Below are 21,784 nucleotides of genomic sequence, written 5' to 3'. Positions count from 1 at the left end.
ATATAGAAAAAAGGACTTTGGACTTAGATAAGCCAAGATTCATTCCTCAGCCCCACCACTTGCCAGATGTACAATCTTGGGTGAAATTAATTACATTGATCCAGTTTCCTCATCTAAAAAATGGAGGTAGTGATACTACCTAGTTCAGGTATCTGAAATCATACTCCTCTAGTGCCTGGTAGTTAACATGGGGCTTAGGGATATTGATTCCCGTTGCTCCCAACATTCTGCCTGCTCCTTTGCCTTGTCTCTTGGGGCAAGGAAGCTAAGGAAAGGTTCCAGTACATCCCAGTGGAGGTGCAAAGCTCTCCAGTAAAATCTTACCTCTTCCCCAAGCTCCTCCAGGGAGCCTAAGGGAGGGAAATGCCTAGGTAGAGACTAGTGAGGCAGAATGCAAGGGTTCTCTAGCTGTCTCTCTACTTTACAAGAAACCCACAGAGGATGCATAATTCCCACACTTCTGACAACTGCCTTTTACATAGGAAATACATTTCATAAGTCTTTATCTAATAATGATACTTTGTGAATTTTAATGAAGTTTATTGCTTCACCCCAAATGCCCTATGAAGAATGCTTTAAGTTACCCTAATTTTAAAGACCGAGCATTAGTATAAATATGTTAGCACTGAGCTAAGGCAACAGGTGACTTCAGTCCACCAATTAAAAATAATTTGTATGTCCAAACTAGTCTTGTAAGTATCATTGCCTTTTAGGGGGAACTGTTCTGTATACTGTTAAAGGAGACATGAATTTTTCTCAGGATTCTTTTTCATTTTTGGCAAAATCAGGATTTATATGTGAAATGTGACTAGTTGATGTGCTATATATGAAAAGCAGCACTTTGTTTTTGTCCTTTTTCATGCAGGTTTCTCTGCTTATCCAATTTCTGATTGAAAATTGCTGTAGGATATTCGGAGAAGAAATCACTTCCCTCTTAGGAGAGGTTTCAGTGAGGTGTGATGCTCAAGAGAATGCGTCAGGTACTGTGAGTGCTTGGAACATTGTTTGCCAGGGCCGTGGCTGTCTTGGGGGCCACAGCTCAGGGAAGGAGGCCCCTGCTCCTCCCTGGACCACCTGAGTGTTACCACTGGTGGGGTTAAGCAATGTGTAAGATGAGGTCCAAAACTTTCAGAAGCATCATTTGGTATGTTTCTGCCCTTTTAAAAAATCTTTACAAGGTCCCTAATGTCTGCAGTACCACTGCTGTGGCTGAAACTGGCATGAGAAGCCCAGCAGGGAGAGGCAGGCCTGCTCTTCTTCCCCCTCCTTCCTCCGAGCGGCCCAGAGACACTCCAGCCAAGCAGCAGTTTAGAAACAACCAGCACTGTGGGGCCTGGGGCGATTTTGAAACCATTCAGCCTTCCAGAATTACTAGTTAGGTTATCTTTGACCAGTTATTCTAGGCCACTGAACATGAATATTTTCAACTATAAATATAGGTAACCATAATATGTAACCTCTATGGTCGTTGTGAAGGTTAGGTAAAGTAGTGAATGGTAAAGAGTTTTGCTTAGTAAGGTTTCTCTGAGACTAAATCGTGTGCACTCACCAGCAAGCAGCTCCTGAACCTGGATACACCTGGCATGAATACCTTTGTCTTTTTTACCATTTCTTGGTATTACAACATGTCCTCATTGCTTTGAGGAAATCTTAATTAAGAAAGCCTATTTCTTCAGGAACTGAGTTAAATTTAGTATAATGCAACATTTTTTTTTAATTCTGGGAAGACAGTGAAAGTTCCTTTCTTTCTTGAGAGTACGAATATGAACAATCTATATGAAAGGAGAATTAAATTAACATAGATTTTTTTTTTCTTTTTTTAACACAGCATGCAATTTCGGTAAGTAAAAATGTTAATTATAGTTTGATTTTTTTGACAGATATCTCTTGCTTCCAACTGAACGACTCCTCCTATGACAGCTTGGAAAATGAGCTAAATGAGGATGTCGATGCTCCTTGTAGTGACTTGGTGAAGAAACTTGGTCAGGGTAGCAGAAGCATGGACTCTGTGTTAACCCTCAGTGACTATGACCTCGACCAGCCTGAGGTGGAAGGCCTCTTAACCCTGAGCGACTTTGACTTAGACCGTTCTAAAGATGAAGACATTCAAATGGAACGGCCTCTTGAACCCAAGCCGGTGGACCTCACGGGAGTGTATGCAAAGGTCCCACTGCGGGATCAGGCCCGGGCCCCGTCGGGCCTGAGCACTCCTGGCTACCTGTCCACAGCTGCCGCAGGGGTTCCAAAAAGCCTGAGGCGACACCGACGCTCCTCAGAGCCCAGCATCGATTATCTAGATTCTAAGCTTTCGTATCTCAGGGAATTTTATCAGAAAAAGCTACGCAAGTCCAGCTGTGATGCAATTCTCTCTCGAAAAGATGAGGATTATCTGAAGCAGAATCAACCCCTCCAGGAAGAGGGTAAGACATGTTTTAAACAGAGTTTAGTCGCAGGCACTGATACCAAGAAAAACGCCACTAATAAAAATGTTAAGAAGAAAAGCTTGTCTGCTAATGAAGGAAATCATGTGAAACTCTTTTCTAAATCCAAGCCAGTGGCCATTTCTGTGGCATCTTACAGTCACATGTCGTCTCAGGACCATCCCGGGAGCCAGCCCTTCGGCACAGACACATCTGGATACTCCCCGACACACACAGCGGATGCCCTCAAGAGCTCGCGGAGGCACCGGCGCTGCTCGGAGCCCAGCATGGATGACCAGCACTGCAAACTGACCTATCTCAGGGGAATTTATTCAAAGAAACAGCATAAAACCAGCTGCGGAGCCGGTCTCCTGCACGGAGAGGAAGCTTATCTGGAGCGGCACAAGTCTTTGCAAATGGAGGGGCAAAAGCTCATTAACCAGAGTTTGGTGATGGGGATTGAGGTGGGCAAGAGCAGTAGCACAAACAGGAACACCGAGAAGGGCTTACCCCCAAGACTAAATGTTTGCCCGCGGACCAGCTACTCCAGCTTGTCCTCCCCGGGCACTTCCCCCTCTGGCTCGTCAGTGAGCTCCCAAGACAGCGCTTTTTCTCAGATTTCGGAACACTCTGTGTTTACCCCCACTGAAACTTCCTCTCCAATAGATTGCACTTTTCAAGCTCCAAGAAAACAGGAAGAGCTTGCTTCTGATTTTAGCAATTCCAGCCTCATTTCTGCAACTCCTGGTCCCTCATCAGGGCAGGCCAGCAGCCGCCTGGCGTATACAAAAAAGGATGTTGTAGAGTGGCACTCACAAATACATTCTGTAACTCTTCACCCAAGCACATGGTTGAGAAATGGTGTGGCCAGTTTGAAAAACTGGTCCCTCAAAAAGAAGGCAAGGGCGTCCAGACCAGAGGAAAAGAAAGTAAGTTCTCTAAAAGGACCCATGGAGCCACCTCCCTATGCTTCTGGTATTTCAGAAGCCAGCCCACTGCAAGAGACACAGGAAGACATGCCCCAAAGGGCAACGGAAGGACTTGGAGCTGTGCAGACAGCCCAGTGGTATAGCTCGTACCCCAGCCAGGACTCAGAGAAGCACTGTAGCTCTCCATTCAGCCTGGTGGAGGATGGACTCAAGCTTTGTGTGAAGTCACACAAGGAAGGAGAGAGCAGTGAGCAGCGCTCTCCTGGTACTCTGCCGTGTAAGAGATCCTCACCCAGCTCTTTGACTGTGGACGATGCACCCAGCCCAGACTCGGGGCCTACAGTGGTTTGTGATATTGGGGACCAGCATTTAACCAAAGACGTTTAACCATAGTAAGAACGTGATATGTACAAGAGCAGAAACTGGGCTAATAATGACATAAAGACAAGAGTACTATGACCCCTTTGTATAAAATACGTGGGATGGGTAGCATAAGGATAATCATTGCTAACACTTAGGACAACAAAAGAATTCTCTTTACTGAGACTATTTGGCAAAAAGTTTAGACTAACAAATTTCAGCTCCTGTTTGGGAGGCTTTTCCTTATTAGAGCATGGGATTGGTCCTATCATATGTTTTTAGAGATAACTAGCAGGGGGCCAGAGAAAACATCTTCTGTAGGGAGAATATGGCCTACATGTTGAGTGAGATTCATATCCTGAGGCCAGGATATCATAAGTGAAGAATAAGGACTGTGGAAACAGGGAGGGTGCAGAGAAACGTCCGTGTTCCGTGGAATATGTTTAATAACTAAGCAAGAAAAGGCCACTAATCAAAGTATTAAAAAAAAGAAAGTATGTCCAGTAATGAAGGAAATCATGTGAAACGTTTCCCTGAATCCAAGCCACTAGCCATTTCTGTGACATTCTCTAGTCACGTGCCATCACAGGAAGATTCCAGGAGTCAGCCCATTGATGCAGCTAGAATGGAATAAACTAGAATATCCAAGAGCCATGAGTATGATAGTTTATTTGTTGGTTGTGTTGGTTGGTTGGTTTTTCTGTTGGTGTTCCACTGTTCTTCCAAGGCTCCAGGACACAGGGCTGTGAGGAGGAAGAAGGAAATGGTTGCTTGTTTCAGGGTCCTTTTTAAAGATGCCAGTGCTAGGAACATTCTCCAGAAATGCAACTTTTCCTATTAGGAGGCGACCTCCTGACCTCATCCGCTGTCCTAGTGAGGCAAAGAGGGCCACACAAAGCTGCTGCCAGCATGCACTCAGTGGAGGCTCCTCTTTGCTGTGCTGGGTAGTGTTTTTCCACAGCCCTGCCTCTTCGATTAGCAGCCAGAAACAATTACTGATAAATCATCCCCTTTCTGACGGCCACTGGCAGTTGAGAGAGCGGTTTTAAAGTTGGCAGTTTACAAAGAGTCACAGAATGGAATCCCCACCAAAGTAGCAGTCAGGCCTTCCTCTCAGACAGTCATTGGCTTTGGATTTTCTTACCTCCACAAGTTTTATATACTTTTGTCCCAGAGTATTCATGGTTTACATCCCATTAGTTTATCTCACATCCATCAATGCTTCTCCCCTCTCTGACCTTAAAGGTCATACCTGTACATCTCCTGGATTATCTCCACGGATTCTTAGGCCTCCCAGCCAGTATGAAAGGATAGAATCAGGAATGGATGTGCATCTCCCTTCATTTTAGCTACTTACAAGAAGTTGCTTAGAACCCATTTAGTCTCTTTAATTCACCATCAGATGGACCTTTCTCCCACAAACTAGCTTATCCCCAATTATTTTTCTTAGCCACTAGGAAACTTTCATGTCCAATGTTCTTTCCCTGTTGTCCTAAAGGTTTCCTTTTTCAGTTATAGAAAGAAAATAATAATGTTTTCTGTAAAGTAGAAGTCCTTTCAGTATTAGCTGTAAGTGCTGCCTACCTCTGTGGGACATGGCCCCTGTTGGCCCTAAGCATTGTAATTAACTTTCAGAACTCTGTTTCCAAAGAGCTCCTTCATGACACTGGCCATCTCAGTCACAGATGTGAAGTAGATTGTACCTTATAAACAGCCACTCCTGTATTTAGACTCCTGAGTGTCCATATGCATCTTTTGTGGTATAATATCTAAAGGCAATAGGGAATCATTTCCCTTACCCTTAGGGCTTACTACTGTTGGAACTGCAAGATGTGAATGACATTCTTACAGCTTGGGGTGTCTTTCTGGAAGAAATTGTTTCTCCACTTACAAAATAATAGTTCTGTCCTTTTTTCTTTCATATGGGTGGGTAGAAAATTATCCACCCAATTTGAAGCATAGAAGAAAATAGATGCTGAGGTTTTCAATAACTATTCCTATTCGCTGTGTTCCCTTAGATACTCCTGTAATATTTCATGTGAATAGTTTGTTAATATTGCTGTAAAGTATTATATTGTATGATTTGAAGACAGACTACATGTCATTTTATTATACTCTGTCAATCTATAATATATTAGACTGATGCTTTATCTAAAATGCTTTGAGTTTGTATAATATATCTTGACAAATTTTACTACCATATGTAATGTAATAAATGTGTATTTTTGTACTTGCAGAAACTGCTGCTAACTTTTAAAGTTGTTTGGTTTTCAAGGCACTGATAATGGATATGTATGAAGTCCATGCTGTCTATTAAATAATAAAAAATATACATGCTGTAGAGTTAACAGTCCCTCCAGAGCAATATTGCCCTTTGTAGAATTGTTAATGAACCCAATTTCTGCTTAAGCTTGGAAATTTTATAAAATGTACTTAATATTGAATTGGAACTTTGAACTTTTAGTCATAGACTATGGTCAGTCTTTCTAGAAAAAGAGGGTGTTTTTTTTTTCTTTTATGTTTTCCTAATCTTATCATTTACCAAAAAGTCCTGCTTTAGACACATCATCTTCATTTTCTTAGAGATTGTGTTTTCATTTTGCTCCTGGAATCAGATATGGTCTATGTTCTCCTATCAAAAGAACCATTAATTCAATTCGATCGATTGTAGATCTTCTTACCCAAATTTGAACCATTCTGCCCCGAGTACCCAGTTGACCCCAGACACATCCAGACAATCCAAGATGTCTGGATTCAGGTACCCCAAGACATCAGAACTTATAAAGTCATGTAAACTTACTAAATGTTACCAGTCTCTCATGACTGCTGTATGTTTCCCTTCTCAGAATTCATTGGGGTTCACTCTGTGCAAGTTCAGCCACCATTTCAAAGAGATTCAAAAATATAAACTACCTTAGTCCAGAAAAAGTGATTTGCCCTAATGGAACCCCGAAGACTACCTACCAACTCCACAGTTGGAAATGGCACTGATTACATCTGGGTGGTGTACAATGATGTTAATTTATCTCTAAATTTTACAGAAATACAGATAATTTTGCTTTTAAGAAAGAGTTCAGTCGACTGAAAACACTGGATTCAAGGAATTATCTCACGTTGTGTTTTTCTACTTTTCATGGCATGACATTGAATTTGAAAGGATCTAATGTATCCTTGAACTACTGGCATATTCTGTCTGTTGAAAAGAAACTCTTAAGAATATTATGTATCTTAATCATAATTATGGTAGTAAGTGTTTTACTGATATTTTCCTACCTTGTCATGTTTTAATGGCTTGAGAGGAAGTCTTTGTAAACTGCATAGATCAATACAAAGAAAAAATGGAATAATAAAGTTAGGTAAGATGTTAACTTTCTTTAATATCTATTCTGGTTATCAGGATATCTCATAAGCTAAGTTTCCTGCTGAAAGGAAGAGTTCTCTTGAGTTCTGTGCTGTCTACCCCAAGTATGAGTCCTACTCATTTTCTGAGCCACCTGTGAGTATAAATCCTTCATCTTTATTGTTTGTGGGGTTTTTAAAATACAGTGAGCTCCTTGAGTTTCCAGTCTGCATAATGTCAGATGTATGGTAGAATTGGCAGAAGGTGTGCAATTTGGAAAATTGTGTTGTGAAGTCTCAAAGAGACATGTACAGAGGGAGGTATTAGATGCATATTGTCCCTAACTTCATAGAGTGTGTGTTCACTAGAGCGTACATATGTATGTAGATAATTCAGGGTCTTTTTCCAGCCTATTTAATTTGTGAGGGCAAAGTAAATACATTTTCTGGAGTTTGATTTTATTTCACATGGCAGTATTAAGGTGCAGACACGAAGGAAGGGATTTAAATATTATTTACGTATAGGCTTGATTCTAAATCACAGTAACTTGGAATCAAATTCAGAACTTCTGGCAGCTTCTTGATCTGCTTTGAAGATGAATACATTGGCCAAAAACCTGAACTTATGAAATAGACCCATTTCTGAGCAAGTAACATGGATGGTATAAAGAAATACTCTGCCAGGTCACAGGGGCTGTGATTGCTACCGCCTAAAATTTTCAGGATGAAAAGAAACATTTTATATCTCTGTTCAAGAATGAGATGACTGAAAAATAAAAGAAGATAAAAACAGAGAGGGAGGCAAGCCATAAGAGACTCTTAAACACAGAGAACACTGAGGGTTGCTGGAGGGGTGTTGGGTGGGGTGGATGGGATAAGTGGGTGATGGGCATTAAAGAGGGCACTTGTTGGGATGAGCGGGTGTTATATGTAAGTGATGAATCACTAAATTCTCCTGAAACCAACATTCCACTATATGTTAACTAACTTGAATTTAAATTTAAAAAAAAAATGAGATGACTGAGAAGCAGAATCATCAAAATACGTGAATACAGAGAAGCTAACTTATTGAAGGTACAGTAAATGGAGAGAGGAGGAGGAAAGCTGTGGATGAGCTCATTAATTAAAGCAAGAAACTGAAGTCACAAGGAGTTCAGAGAAAATTGGAAAAGGGGGAAGAGTAAGGCTTGCGGGGAATAGAGGGTGTCATAAATGATTTAATGCTATTCAGGTAGTTTAATTGTTATTACCAGGTACTCTTCTAGTCCCTAGAGTTACAAGGTGAAAAAAAATTGTTTCAGTCCTCAGGAACTTTAAACAACTAAGGAAGAAATTAGGCTGTGTAGAAGAAAGCTAATAGTAATATTCACTGGGCACTTACCGTTGCCTGCATGCAACTGATAATCAATACATCCAATGTATTGTTTCATTTAATGCTCACAGTAGTCCTGTATGGTGGGTACATTCAGCTAGAGCATCAATCTGACTGTGGGCTCTTTTTTCTCACCTTTTCACCTTAAAATTGGGATGGTAATAAAGCTTCTTCCACACTAGGGGCATCTGGGTGGCTCGGTCTGTTGGGCGTCCAATTCTTGATTTCGGCTCAGGTCATGATCTCATAGTTTGTGAGAGAGAGGCCCACATCAGCCTCTGTACTTACAGCACGAAGCCTGCTTGGGATTCATTCTCTGCCCCTCCCCCCACCTCTGCCCCTTCCCAGCTCGCTAGCTCTCCTTTTCTCAAAATAGATAAGTAAACTTTAAAAAAGAAAAACTTCTTCTGTAATAAAGCAGACAAAAGTTATAGGCATGAGGACCAATCCAAACTCTATTTAAAGTTAAGGAAACAGCTAGATATATCTAATATAAAAAAATAATAACCCAGTATTGGGACTAATTCAGAAAACTATGACAAATGTAAAAATTATTGAGCTGAAAATTTGTTCCAGAGAAAATGGTGTCGACTTGTGTCTCCCTACTTCTCCCCACTAAATACAACTACCAACCCTGGAAATAATACAAAAGACTACCAAAGGAGAACTCTAAGTGGTGGTAAGGGGAAGGTGAATTGGTTCAGAAACCTAGGGCTAGAGAAACAGCACAGTAATTGAGCATCTTACATCCCCTTACCCCATAGAAAAAGGCGACCAAAGCCTACCTTTCTCAGCCTGGCAACAGAAGACAGCCCAGATGTGTGCATTTCCCCCGTGATCAATCCAGAGTCCCTCTGACACCTTCAGGTAAGCCAGACACCACCCGCAAGTGGAATAGATAGATGAATGCCCTGCTAACAAGTGGCCATGGCGAGAGTTATCCTTTCCTACTAGGCCTGAAATCCCTCTTCCCCACTGGGAGATACCAGAATGGCCAGGCAACAACAGAAAGAAGAACCCAGTCAGAACAGGCAGCTTGGCCTGGGAAACATCTCTCTCTCTCTCTCTCTCTCTCCCTCTCTCCCTCTCTCCCTCTCTCCCTCTCTCCCTTCCCAGCTCGCTAGCTCTCCTTTTCTCAAAATAGATAAGTAAACTTTAAAAAAAGGAAAACTGATGCCCAGCAGGCATAAGACTCCCCTCCCCCAGCCAAGACACCAAGACAGCCAGATGGCATGGTCAGGAGGCCTCTATCATGAAAAGCACCAAGCCAGGGGAATCTAAGGCCTGTGGGACTAAGAGCCTTCTCTGGCTGAGAACAGATCACAATGACACCAGAGAGTCTAAAAATTAACTGGCCCATGGATCCACAACTCCTGAATATAGGCCAGGACCTGTGAGTAATAACATCCAAAACATCCAACATTTGTATCTTTGGAGTTCCAAAAAGAACTCCAAAAGGCTGAAACAGTCATTCAGGGAAATGGTGACTGACAACAGCCCAAATTTGGTGAAAGACCAATCTGCACATTCCAGAAGCTGAATAAGACCCAAACTAGATAAAGCAAAACTATGTGTCTTAATTAATTAAATGTTTAGAAACTAAAGACAAAAAAAGGTCTTGAAAGCAGACAGAAAGGACATCTTACCTATACGGGAACACTAATTTTCAGATTAATCATTTGAAACCACAAAGACCAAAAGAAAGTGGCATATGAATTTTCAAGTGTTGAAAGAAAAGAACTGTCAACCCAGAATTTCATATGCAGTGAAACTGTCTTTCATGAATTAAGGGTAAATAAGGACATTCTCAGATGAAAGGAAACTTAAGAATTTATCACTAACCGGTATACCCATTAAAGATTGGCTAAAGCAAGTTCTTTAAACAAAAAGTAATAAAAGGAGGAAATTGGGAGCAGTAGGAAGGAAAAAAGGACAACAGACAGCAGAAGTGAGAGTACTTGATAGACTAGTCTCATGAGTTTTATAAATCATATTTAGTGCTTGAAACAAAAATTGTAGCATCATTTGATAGTCAGGACAGGGGCACCTGGGTGGCTCAGTTGGTTAAGCATCTCACTCTTAATTTCAGCTCAGGTCAGATCCCATGTTGGTCTCTGCTGACAGAGCAGAACCTGCTTTGGGATTCTCTCTCCCTGTCTCTTTGCCCCTCCCCCACTTGCGTGCACATGCACTCTCTCAAAATAAGTAAACTTTATTAAAAAAAAAAAGATAAGACAATGATATTTAAAAGTGGGAAAAATAAAGAGAGCTAAATGGAAATGGAGTTCTCATTTCCCTCGAAGTGGTAGAATGTTGATACTAGTGAAATAAGATATGATATATATGTATATTTTAATACTTAGAGCAACTATAGAAACTATATATTTGGAGAGTCTATCTCTCTAAAACACTGTAAGTAAATCATGGTGGAATCCTAAAAAAAAATGGTTAACCCACAGTAAGGTAAATAAAAAGAGAGGAACAAGAACCAGAGTAAAAAGAAAAAAGAAAAGAAAACAAATAAAATGGCTACTTTAGGTCTAACATATCAAGAATTGCCTTAATCACAAATGACCTACATAGACTAATCAAAAGACAAAGATTGACAGAGTGGATTTAAAACAAAACAAAAAACTACCTAACTATATCCTATCTACAGGAAATTTACTTCAAATTTAATGACCTATGTAGGTTGAAAGTAAAAGGGTAAAAAAGATATACCATGCAAACATTGATCAAAAGAAAGCAAGGGTGGCTGTATTAAAATTGGATAAGGTGGACTTGAGAGCAAAGAAAATTGCCAGAGACAGGGACATTCTATAACAATAAAGGGCTCAGTCCACCAAGAAGACATCACAGGCCTAAAATGTGTATGCACAAACAACAAAGCTTCAAAATATGTAAAACAAAAACTGACAAAACTGAAAACAGAAATAAACAAAACCACAATTACAGTTGAAGACTTTAATGCTCCTCTCTCACTAGTTGATAAAGCAACTAGACAGAACACCACCAATGATATAAAACTCATGAATGCCATAAACTGAAAACTTAATATTGGCAATTATAGGACATTTCACCCAAAGATAGCAAGATACACATTCTCTTCAATTGCCCATGGAACATAAATCAGAACAGACCATGGCCTGAACCATAAAACATTAACATTTTAAACGAATTAAAATTATGTTGCATATGTTTTCTGAGCACAATGCAGTCAAACTAGAAATCGATAACAAAGATAACAGGAAAATCTTCAAACACTTGGAAGCCAAAAAACACACTTCTAAATAATTTATTGGTCAAAGAGGACATTTTAAAGGAAATTTTTCTAAGTCGTACAACTAAATGAAAATACCTGTCAAAATACGTGGGATACTGCTAACAGTGTTGAGTAAAATGTATAATATTGAATGCTTACATCATAAAAGGAAAGATCTTAAATCAATAAGCTAACTTTTTCAAGAAACTAGAAAAAGAAGAGCAAGCAGAAGAAAGGAAGTGAGAAGGATTAGAATAGAAACCTATAAAATTGAATATAGGAAAACAATAGAGAAAATGAAAACAACAAGTTCATTTAAAAAATAAAGTATAGGGGCACCTAGGTGGCTCAGTCGGTTAAGCATCTGACTTCAGCTCAGGTCATGATCTCACAGTTGGTGAGTTCAAGCCCCACGTAGGGCTCTGTGCTGATAGCTCGGAGCCTAGAACCTGCTTTGGATTCTGTCTCCCTCTCTCTCTGCCCCTCCCCTGCTTGCACTCTGTCTCTCTCAAAAGTAAATAAACATTAAAAATAAAGTATATAAACCTCTACTGAGACTGATGGCAAAAAAATTGAAAAAAAAAACATAAATCACCACTATCAGAACAAAAACAGGTTATCATCATAGATCCTACAGTATTAAGAGGATAATAAAAGAATACTCTGAATAATTTTTACATTCATAAATTTGACAATTTAAAAGAGATGGGAAAATACCTCAAAAAACACAAATTACCAAGCTTCAACCAAGATAAAAAAAAAACCTGACCATTCCTATAACCATTAAATAAGTTGAATTCACAATTTAAAAACACCTGAAAATAATAATAAATACATACACACAAGCTAATAAAGAAAAATCTCTAGGCCTAAGTGGTTTCACTGGAGAAATCTAACAAACATTTAAAGAAAAATTAACACCAATTTACATACAATGTTTTCCAGAAAATAGAAGGGAGCACTTTCAATTCATTTATGAGGCCAGTATTACCCTGATTAAGGAAACCAAACGAAGCCAGTACAAAAACAAAATTGCCAATTAATGTCTCTCATGAACTTAAATGCCAAAAAACAAAAATATTAAACCAAAAACAGTGAATAAAAAGAATTACGTGATATGACCATGTAGAATTATTTTCCAAGTATGCGGGATTGTTTAACATTTGAAAATCAGTCAGTGTTACCTATGAAAAGCTAAAGATGGAGAATCACAATATATCAATTAACACAAAAACATTTCACAAAATTTGACTCCCATTTGTGATTTCTGAAATTCAACAAATTAGAAGGAAATTGTCTCAACATCTACAAAAAGTCTACAGCTATCATCATGCTTCATGATGGAAGAGTACTTACTTATTCCTAAGATTGGGAACAAAGCAAGGATGTCTGTTCTTACTACTCTTATACTACTAGAAGGTATAGCCACTGGGATAGAGCAAGAAAAAATTTAAAAAGATACCCTGGGGCACCTGGGTGACTCTGTTGGTTAAACATCCTGACTCTTAATTTAGGTTCAGATCATTGACTCACAGTTTGTGAGATTGAGCCTTGCGTTGGTATCTGCCGTGTCAATGTAAAGCCTGCATGGGATTCTTTCTCTCCCTCTCTCTCCTCCTCACACACTCTCTCTCTCTTCTCCCCCTCCAAATAAATCAATAAACCTTAAAAAAAAAAATAAAGATACCCAGATTGAAAAAGAAGAAATAAAACTATTTGCAGATGATGTGATTGTCCACATAGAAAATTCCAAGGAATCTACAGAAAAAAAAAAAAAATCTACAAGTAATAACTGAATTTAGCAGGGTCACAAGATACAAGGTCAACACACAGAAATCCTTTACACTTGTATATGCTTTAAATATGCAGAAACTAAAGTTAAAAATAATACCATTTATAATCACTCAATAAATACTTTAATAAAAATTTAATGAAACATGCATTAGGTATGTATTCTGAAAATTACAAAATGTTGACAAAATTCTGATGAAAGAAATAAGACCTAAGTAAATGGAGAGAGATGCATGGACTGGAAGAGTCAACATAGTAAAATGTCATCTGTTCCCAAATTGATACATAGGCTTAATGCAATCCCAGCCAAAATCCCAGAAAGGACTGTTGTAGACAGACAAACTTATTCTTTACAAAATACGTGTAAAGGCACGGGCCATAGAATAGCTAAAACAATTTTGACAATCATGAAGTGAGAGGGATCTCTCTATCCAATATTAAGACTTCCTGTAAAACTACAGCAATCAAGACAGTATGGTATTGGAAAGACAGACAAATAGGTCAGTGGAATAGAGTGACCTACACAAATATGGTCAACTGGAATAGAGATCAGGTAGCCTTTTCTACAAACAGTGCTGGTGCACTTGGACATCTAAAGGCAAAAAATACAACAACCTAAATTTCACATGTACAAAAAATTCAAAATGGATCATGGAGTTAAATGTCAATTTTAAACCATAAAACCTTTAGCAAAAATAACAGGTGAAGATCTTTAGGATCTAGATGTAGGCATAAACTTCTTAGATTTGACATTAAAAGCATGATCTATAAAAGGAAAACATTGGACCTCATAAAAATAAAATAAAACAAACTGGACCTCCGCAGAATTAAAAACTTTTGCTCTGAAAGAACATGTGAAGAGGATGTGAAGCTCTACCCTGGGAGAAAATGTTTGCAAGGCACATATTTTTTTTAATTTTTTTTTTCAACGTTTATTTATTTTTGGGACAGAGAGAGACAGAGCATGAACGGGGGAGGGGCAGAGAGAGACGGAGACACAGAATCAGAAACAGGCTCCAGGCTCTGAGCCATCAGCCCAGAGCCTGATGCGGGGCTCGAACTCCCAGACCGCGAGATCGTGACCTGGCTGAAGTCAGACGCTTAACCGACTGCGCCACCCAGGCGCCCCTGCAAGGCACATATTTGACAAAGTAGTAGGATCTAGAATATGTAAACTCTCAAAACTCAATAGTAAAAAAAACAAAAACAAAAACAACTTTTTTTTGAAGTCTGGTCTGGCCTATAAGGAGTTTGAAAGTTTTCCTCACAACAAGCAAAAAGGCTGAACAAAGAAAATCAACAAGTCTCCTCAGATCCATCAGAAAATGGACATTGAAGGTAAAACTGCTGCCCCCAAATTGAGAGAGACAGGCAAGCAGATACAGAGAGGGACAGCACCCCAGAACAGAGGCCCAGAAGTAGAAACTTTTGCTGGAACCAGTACTGAGTAAGAAAAATTGTAATTGACATATTGTTGGAGGCTCAGCCTAAGACAAGGTTGAGAGTTAAAAGTTCCAGGGTGCCCATTCTTAGGAGACCACCACACTTCTGTGAGTTTTACTGACAGGAGCCTTACCAAGTTCTCATGGCAAAGATCAGAAAAAGGATCTTTTGCACTGATGGAGTCAAGGTGGAAGAGTACACACGCCCTTGCCCTTGGCAACCTGGATGGTTGTGGTGGGGCCTTTACAGTGGGTAGCACAGGCGCCCATTGAATGATACCATTCAAGCAGTCAAAAGGTTTTTGCAATTCTGCAGTGGGAATAAACCACAGACTACAAGGCAGTTTGACAGCTTTTGGAACCAGGGCTCCACAGTTGGGAGGTAGCTTTGCAGTTTCAGAGGTTTATTTTCCATGATTGACGGCAGCATGGTTCAAGTCGGGGAAAGAGATCCCTGGAACTCCATCACAAGGGGTGCCTTAATGGAGCCATGCTGGCAGCAAGAAATGGACCAGTGGCATGGTTGAGTCAGCCACAATGGGTGGCATTCTCCTAGCATTAGTTGAAGGAGCTGCCTTGTTGACAAGGTCTGCCTCTGCACAATTTCCCAATGGTCCTCAGTTTGCTGAAAACCCCTCTCAGTTGCCTTCAGCCCCGTTACCATTGTCACCTTTTGGAAATTATCAACCGTATCAATACACTTTCTTTCCCAGGATTTCTGTAACAGAATGAACGGTAGTTCAAGAAGGAATTTGAGAAGATAAGTTACAGTCTGTTTTTAAACCATAGGTGAGATAGCTATGGCCAAATAGGCTCTGAAAAGACACTTAGCTCTTTTTTTTTTTTCTATTTAAAGGAACATGGGGAGGGGCAGATGTTAAAAGATAACACATTTATTTATTCTCACTTGAGTTGCATTTGTGATTAAAATAGCTAATATCTTTAAAAGAAAATATAATAAATACTTAGAAGATGAAGGACCAAAGGGCAAACAGCAATGAAACCTGACCATCATTTCCTTGGGCCCATCTCCGCCTGGTTTTGTGTGTTCTGTCAGTCAAACAATAAGAATCTACTGGAATTTGCTCTTTCAAAAGGAAGGAAGGAGGGAAGGGAAGCAAGGAAGGGAAGGAGAGGGAGGAGGGAGGAAGGAAGGAAGGAAGGAATCAAGGAAGGAATTTCATGCTTCCAGCAAGGAGAAAAGCAGCCATTTTGAAATATGCCTAGAGTATTCTGTTCTTTTTCACAAGGCCCGCCCTGAAGGAAAACTATTTTATCAGCACTAACCGACAAATGGAAATGGTTACATTCAACTCTAGCCCACTTAGCGTTCTGTGGTGGGGGTGGGGAGGATACCCAACTCCTGTCCCTTCCAGCCTTGCGGTCTCACCTGAGGAAGAGCAGGGAGGGAAAGAGGCAAAAACCTAGTCATTGGAAATGTTTTATTCTGTCTTTCAAGAAGCTGGGGGTCAGGAACATAGAATCACTCAGCCTCAGTATCCTAATTTGTTAATGAAAGTTATCTGCTCTACTTAAATGACAGAAAACAATTACTAACTCATTCAACAAACACATGTTAATCACTGGGTGCCAGGTGCTATCCCAGGTGGATACAGCAGTGAGCAAGCCGTACACAAGGGGAAAGCTCTGGCCCTTGTGGAGTTCACATTCTAGCATGGAAGGCAGACAAGACAAATAAGGAAATATTTCGTGTATTACATGAGGGTAAGTGCTAAGGAGAAGACAAGCAGGGAAGAGAGATGGAAGCAGCAGGTGAAATTTTACATCAGAGAAGGCCCCCAGATGGCAAGTTTAGGTAACAAGTTGGAGGGAGTGTGGGAGGCAGGCAGAGAGCTTTGTGATATCGAGCGCTGGAGCATGACTGGCAGTGTGGTGAGTGAGACAGTCGAAAGTTCAAAGCATCGTATACGTGTACAGGTGAGGGAGAAATATTCCAATGTCTTCTTTGGTATTTTGTGGTCTGATTTTTCCTTCTGTTTTCTCTAGCTTTTGTCCAAAGATTATTACCTAAAATCAGAGCCATTTGAAGTCATCTAAGAAATCGGCAGGCCAACCTCACATGATCCCCAGAGAGGCCACATCTGGCAGAGTTTTCCACGGTCAGGAAGGGGCGAGCATGTCTCAGTGCTCTTTCTCTGGTCCACATTCATCCCTGCATCTGTCTACCTGGGAAGGTGGTCATTTGAGGTCCACTGAGAACCCACAACTGGGTTAAGCCAAGTCCAGGTTGTGACCCAGAGGCTAGTTTCCCTAAGGCATTTCTCAAATGCCAAACCCTGTCTTAGCTGAGGATGTGTTTTTTGGGGGGCTCTGGTTTCTAATTGTCTCGGTTGCAAACCCAGCACGGTGTCCTTGAGCTTTTTACCCCCCGCAGCACTTTCCATTCAGGGCAACAACTAATGCCACATACACACCTGGCTTGTGGCAGTGCACAGAACAGCGCTCGGTCCTTCGAGAGCAGGGCGTACGGAAACGGCACCCAGGTTGGTGATGTTTGACTCAGTCTGGGTCCGAGGAGTTCTCTTACACAGGGCTCTACCTTCCCTCTACACGGTGCCAGTGCAGGCTGTGGACTCCGCATGTCGGAGCGGCTGATTTCAGTCAAAACAGCCCTTGGTGCCATGTGGCACCAATGTAAACAACTGGTTGGTTTGGTGTCATGTAGACAGAACGACTCTTTGATGGATTGGGTTTTCGCTTTTCACTCGGCTCAAGTTGGCATGAGTCTAGGGCGGTGCCTGCCAAGTATGTGGGCAGGTGGGGGCCCTGCACGGGTTGCTGTGTGTGGTGCTGGCAGCAGACCCGTGTTCCCACCGCCTTTTAGCTGTCTGCAGTGCTCGGTTTCGAGGGTGGGGGCAACAGAAGAGAGCTAAGTTCGCGAAGCCGATAACTAGGGTGGGGACTGAGTAGGTCAGTCACCTGAAAAAGTCGCAGATGTTTCCCAAGTTTACCGTCTTGTCCAGAGTGGAATTTGCCAGGACTTTGACATTCTCCCCAGCCGGTGCCTGTGTGTGACTGACCAGGCTGCAGCAAAGGCTTTCTTGGAATCTGAGGCTAAGAAAGATGAAAGGCCAATGCCGCCTGTCTGTCTGCAATGGGCATATTGCACAATAATAACTCTCTCTGATCTTTCTTTTGCATGTTCTTGGTTTCTCCACTTCTTTCTTTCAGCTTTGTAATACGACACCCAGCTGCTTCTTATCTTTGCTGCCTCCCCCCACCTCTGGACTCTCCTCTCTCAGATCCACACAGAGAGCACAGACCACTCCTGATTTGAAGCCTTAAGGACCCTGTCACTTCCCTTAATACCCTCTGTTTTCTGGACTCACTGTTTAATGATGCTGTAGCCAGGTGAGGACCGTAAACCAAGCCCCTCAACCCCTGCCTTTACCCTGCCTTCATTTCCTCCGTCTTGCAATTACAAGATGTCTTAGACAGACTCCTCATAGACCCCGGAGGCCCCGTCTCGAGGTAGGGACAAGGACCTAGATTTGAATCTTTGATTTGGAGTTTTTTGGCTCCTCTGTAAACTTAGGAGGTGTGGAAAACCAGACTATTGACTTTCTTAGGTGGCTTCTATACTTTGTAAGCTTCTTCTGGAGGATAACAAAGAGCCTTGTACTGTCAGGCTAAGCCCAAAAGACATGGTATTTTCCGTTTGTGGGCCAGCTTCTGGGGTTACCACAGTCCAGTCGCCCCCCAGGTTTGGCCACTGGGTAGCTGCATGGTGAGCTGTGATGTGAAAGACCTGTCTTGACCCTTCTGGGTCTGAGGAGTCAAAGCCACCAGCTCAGCAGGGGCATAACGAGAGTAGGTGTTTTCCAAGTATCCCAAACTCGGAAAACAGATCATTCCCGTCACCAGTGGACAATTTACTTCATAAAGAGAGTCCCTGTCTGCTTCCTTTGCAACTTCCAAGAAGGTGGACTGAACTTTGAAGCAAGAAAAGAATTGCCCTCCCTATACCTTCTCTCAAAGACTTTGAATGCAATGGACAGGGGCCCCCAGCTGCTTGGGCCTCTCAGAGGTAGGAGTGGAGATTCCCACATAATTTTCAACATTAAGAAAAGCCAGTTATGAAATCGCACGGGCTAATGGCAATATCAGCAGCATCCTTTACTTTTAGTTGTAACACATGAGCTTAGTATGTTAACCTGTGGGAAAATAAGGTCTGCCTCCTGACAAACTACTTAAAATAATTTAAGTGAGGGATTATTTTGCTAGAAAAGTATGTTTAAAACTGGGACGTACAGGGAACCATAATCAAAGGACCCATTAGAGGGGGAAAGGCAAGATGCATATGGCGGCTTGCTCAGGAGTTTGTTGTGTGGGAACCTCTTCCAGATGTCCCTTTCTTTACACAGAGCTCAGTGCCCGACACACAGTCCCAGGGGACTGACACACTTCACGGATTTTTTTCTGGGAACACAGATAACAGGAGATGGATTTAGGTTTCACAATCCTTCCTTTCTGCTCATCCCCCAAGAAAGACATAAAGATGCTTAATAATGAGGGTTGAGGGCGAAGGAAGAGGGATAAGATAATACAAGCAGGATAATGGACAGGAATAGGGCTGATGATAATAATGGCGGTAGTTACCCTCTGCTTGTGCTCTGTCTCTGTCTTTCAAAAATGAATAAACATAAAAAAAAATTTTTTTTAAAGGGAGGGGGGGCACCTGCGTGGCTCAGTCAGTTGAGCGTCCGACTTCGGCTCAGGTCATGATCTCTGGGTCTTGAGTTCCAGCCCCGCGTCGGGCTCTGTGCTGACAGCTCAGTGCCTGGAGCCTGCTTCAGATTCTGTGTCCCCCCCCCCACCCCTCTCTCCGCCCCACCCCTGCTTGTGCTCTTGTCTCTCTGTCTTCCAAAAATGAATAAACATTTAAAAAAAAATTTTTTTAAATACTGGTGGTAGTTACTGTAAGACTCATGATTGCTTGTCTGTGGATTTCAGAGTTTATTTAAATCCCATCATCCAGAGCCCATTATGATGTCAGCTAAGCAAGTGTGACTACCTCCATTTTGCAGATGAATAAATTAGTTACTCAGTAAATTGGTTTGAATCTAGACCTCCCAATTACTCAGTTAACCTTATGTCTTTCCAGAGTACCAAGCTACAGGGCTATGGTACAGTTTAAAGATGCTACCAGTCCTGCCCCACTCCTAATTATTCCAGAGCCTTTTGGGGTTCCTAGACCTATGTTTTATGGTGGAAAACAACCTCTCACAGGAAAATTAGACTACCCATAACTAATGATAAAAGAAAAAATTTATAGCATCAGAATTGAACTTTTCTCCTCGTAAAAAGACATCTTTAAGAAAATAAATGGATCGTCCACAGATGAGTGGGAAAAATATACATAGCCAATATCTGACAAATCTGGGACAAATCAAGAGTAAAAAGACAATGTAATTTATAAAATGGGCAAAAAATCTGAAAGATACTTCACCAAAGGAGGTACACAAATGGCCAATAAGCATGTGAAAAAATGCTCAGCATCATCGGTCATAAAATGCAAATGAAAACCCCTGAGGTAGCACTACATACCCACTAGAATGGCTAAAATTTCTTAAAGGGACATCACTAAAGGATGTGGAGCAACTGGAACTCTCATACATTGCTGGGGGCATTCATAAAATGGTCCAACCACTTTGGAAACCTACCAGTGTGTTATAAACACACATTCACTCTAGCTACTTACCTAATAATAAGACTGACAAATATTTGTCCATACAAAGAGTTATACCCAAATATTCATTGCAGATTTTATAGCCAAAACCACTAAACAACCTAAGTGTTCAGTGAGAGGAGAATGGATAAATAAGCTTTGGCATATTCGTCAAATGGAATGCTACTCATCACTAAAGAAGAATAAATGACAGACTCCTACAGCAACATGATAGAATCTCAAACACACTGTGCTGGGTAAAAGAAGACAGACACAAAAGAGCACATCCTGTATGAGGCCACTTATGTGGAGACCAAGAACAGAAAAAATATGTATAAACTTACAGTGATAGAAGTCAGAAAGTGGGTAGGAGGGTGGTAGAATTGATATGAGAAGGATCGAAGGGAAATTTGGAGGGTTATAGAGATGTTCTCCATTTTGAGTCGTGGTTACATAGGTGTCTAAAACTGTCAAAACTCTTCTAACTCTCTGAACTCTTAAGATCTACACATTTTATTGCATGTTAAGTATATCTCAATAAATTATTTTTTTCAGCGGACCCTGCTCAGTTAGCCACAGGGGTTATGGCCTTGCTCCTTGGAGGCCAATTTCTTCCCCTCTGGCTGAAATCTGAGATCTAAGCTAATGAAGTCCCCCAGCAGCCTGGGCCTAACTGGTGAAGGCCAGTGAAGGCGATGAACAGTTTCAGCAAAACAACTTTAACCAAAAGGCCTTTCTGCACAGTGGTGCTCAAAAGGCTGCTTCTCTCTGCTGCACCCCCACCCCAGGGATCTACTGACCCCTTATTTATTATCTTCATCTGTTAAAACTCAAAGGGCGAATACCAGAGGCTCTTGCCAGTCATTTCTCACTGTTGTCCAAAAAGGAGTAAAGTACAAGTCTCTGTAGAATGCAGCTGGTTTAATAGGCCCAGAGTTACCCATCATACTGGGTGGGGAGATACTTCATTGTTGGCATAGAAGCCAGCTCCAGTGGCAGACTTACTCCTAATTTTAAGGTTCCCTGGGCCTCACATAGAGATAGATTTTTAAACTTCAGGACGGGATAATAAAAAAGGAGACTCAAGCCAGACCCATATGTTTCTAGACCAAGGATGCATGGTTTCCCCAGCAGAAGGATGTTGGTATTTAAACATTCCCTGGGGACCAAGGAGTGCCTA

General features: G+C 41.3%; 1 protein-coding gene, 2 long non-coding RNA genes and 1 pseudogene across 9 annotated transcripts in view; 3 read left to right on the top strand and 1 right to left on the bottom strand.

The window, feature by feature from the left end:
• The window catches only part of ARHGAP20 (Rho GTPase activating protein 20), a 127,486-nt gene extending 121,429 nt beyond the window's left edge, over positions 1 to 6,057 (top strand). For all 7 annotated transcript variants that reach the window (XM_023239081.2, XM_023239079.2, XM_023239078.2 and 4 more), the window contains 2 exons: positions 866 to 980; positions 1,881 to 6,057. In XM_023239081.2, the coding sequence (XP_023094849.2) occupies positions 866 to 980; positions 1,881 to 3,736 (1,971 nt within the window). In that variant the 3' untranslated portion in view covers positions 3,737 to 6,057. The remainder of the gene's footprint in view (positions 1 to 865; positions 981 to 1,880) is intronic.
• LOC109491782 lies at positions 4,362 to 19,675 on the bottom strand. Its single transcript, XR_006585909.1, has 4 exons — positions 19,615 to 19,675; positions 17,856 to 17,990; positions 6,983 to 7,022; positions 4,362 to 4,452 (listed from the first exon to the last, which is right to left on the bottom strand). It is a non-coding gene; the product is annotated as an uncharacterized LOC109491782 (long non-coding RNA).
• Positions 7,949 to 21,784, top strand: part of LOC109491781 — a 111,286-nt gene continuing 97,450 nt past the window's right edge. Inside the window, exon 1 of the long non-coding RNA XR_006585907.1 lies at positions 7,949 to 9,287. This is a non-coding gene — a long non-coding RNA (uncharacterized LOC109491781). The remainder of the gene's footprint in view (positions 9,288 to 21,784) is intronic.
• LOC101101500 lies at positions 14,487 to 17,862 on the top strand (annotated as a pseudogene).

The sequence above is a fragment of the Felis catus genome, chromosome D1 (assembly GCF_018350175.1).
Source record: "Felis catus isolate Fca126 chromosome D1, F.catus_Fca126_mat1.0, whole genome shotgun sequence".
In the NCBI taxonomy this organism is placed as follows: Eukaryota; Metazoa; Chordata; class Mammalia; order Carnivora; family Felidae; genus Felis; species Felis catus.
The sequence above is the reverse complement of the archived record's forward strand: the minus strand, read 5'-3'. Positions and strand labels throughout refer to the sequence as shown.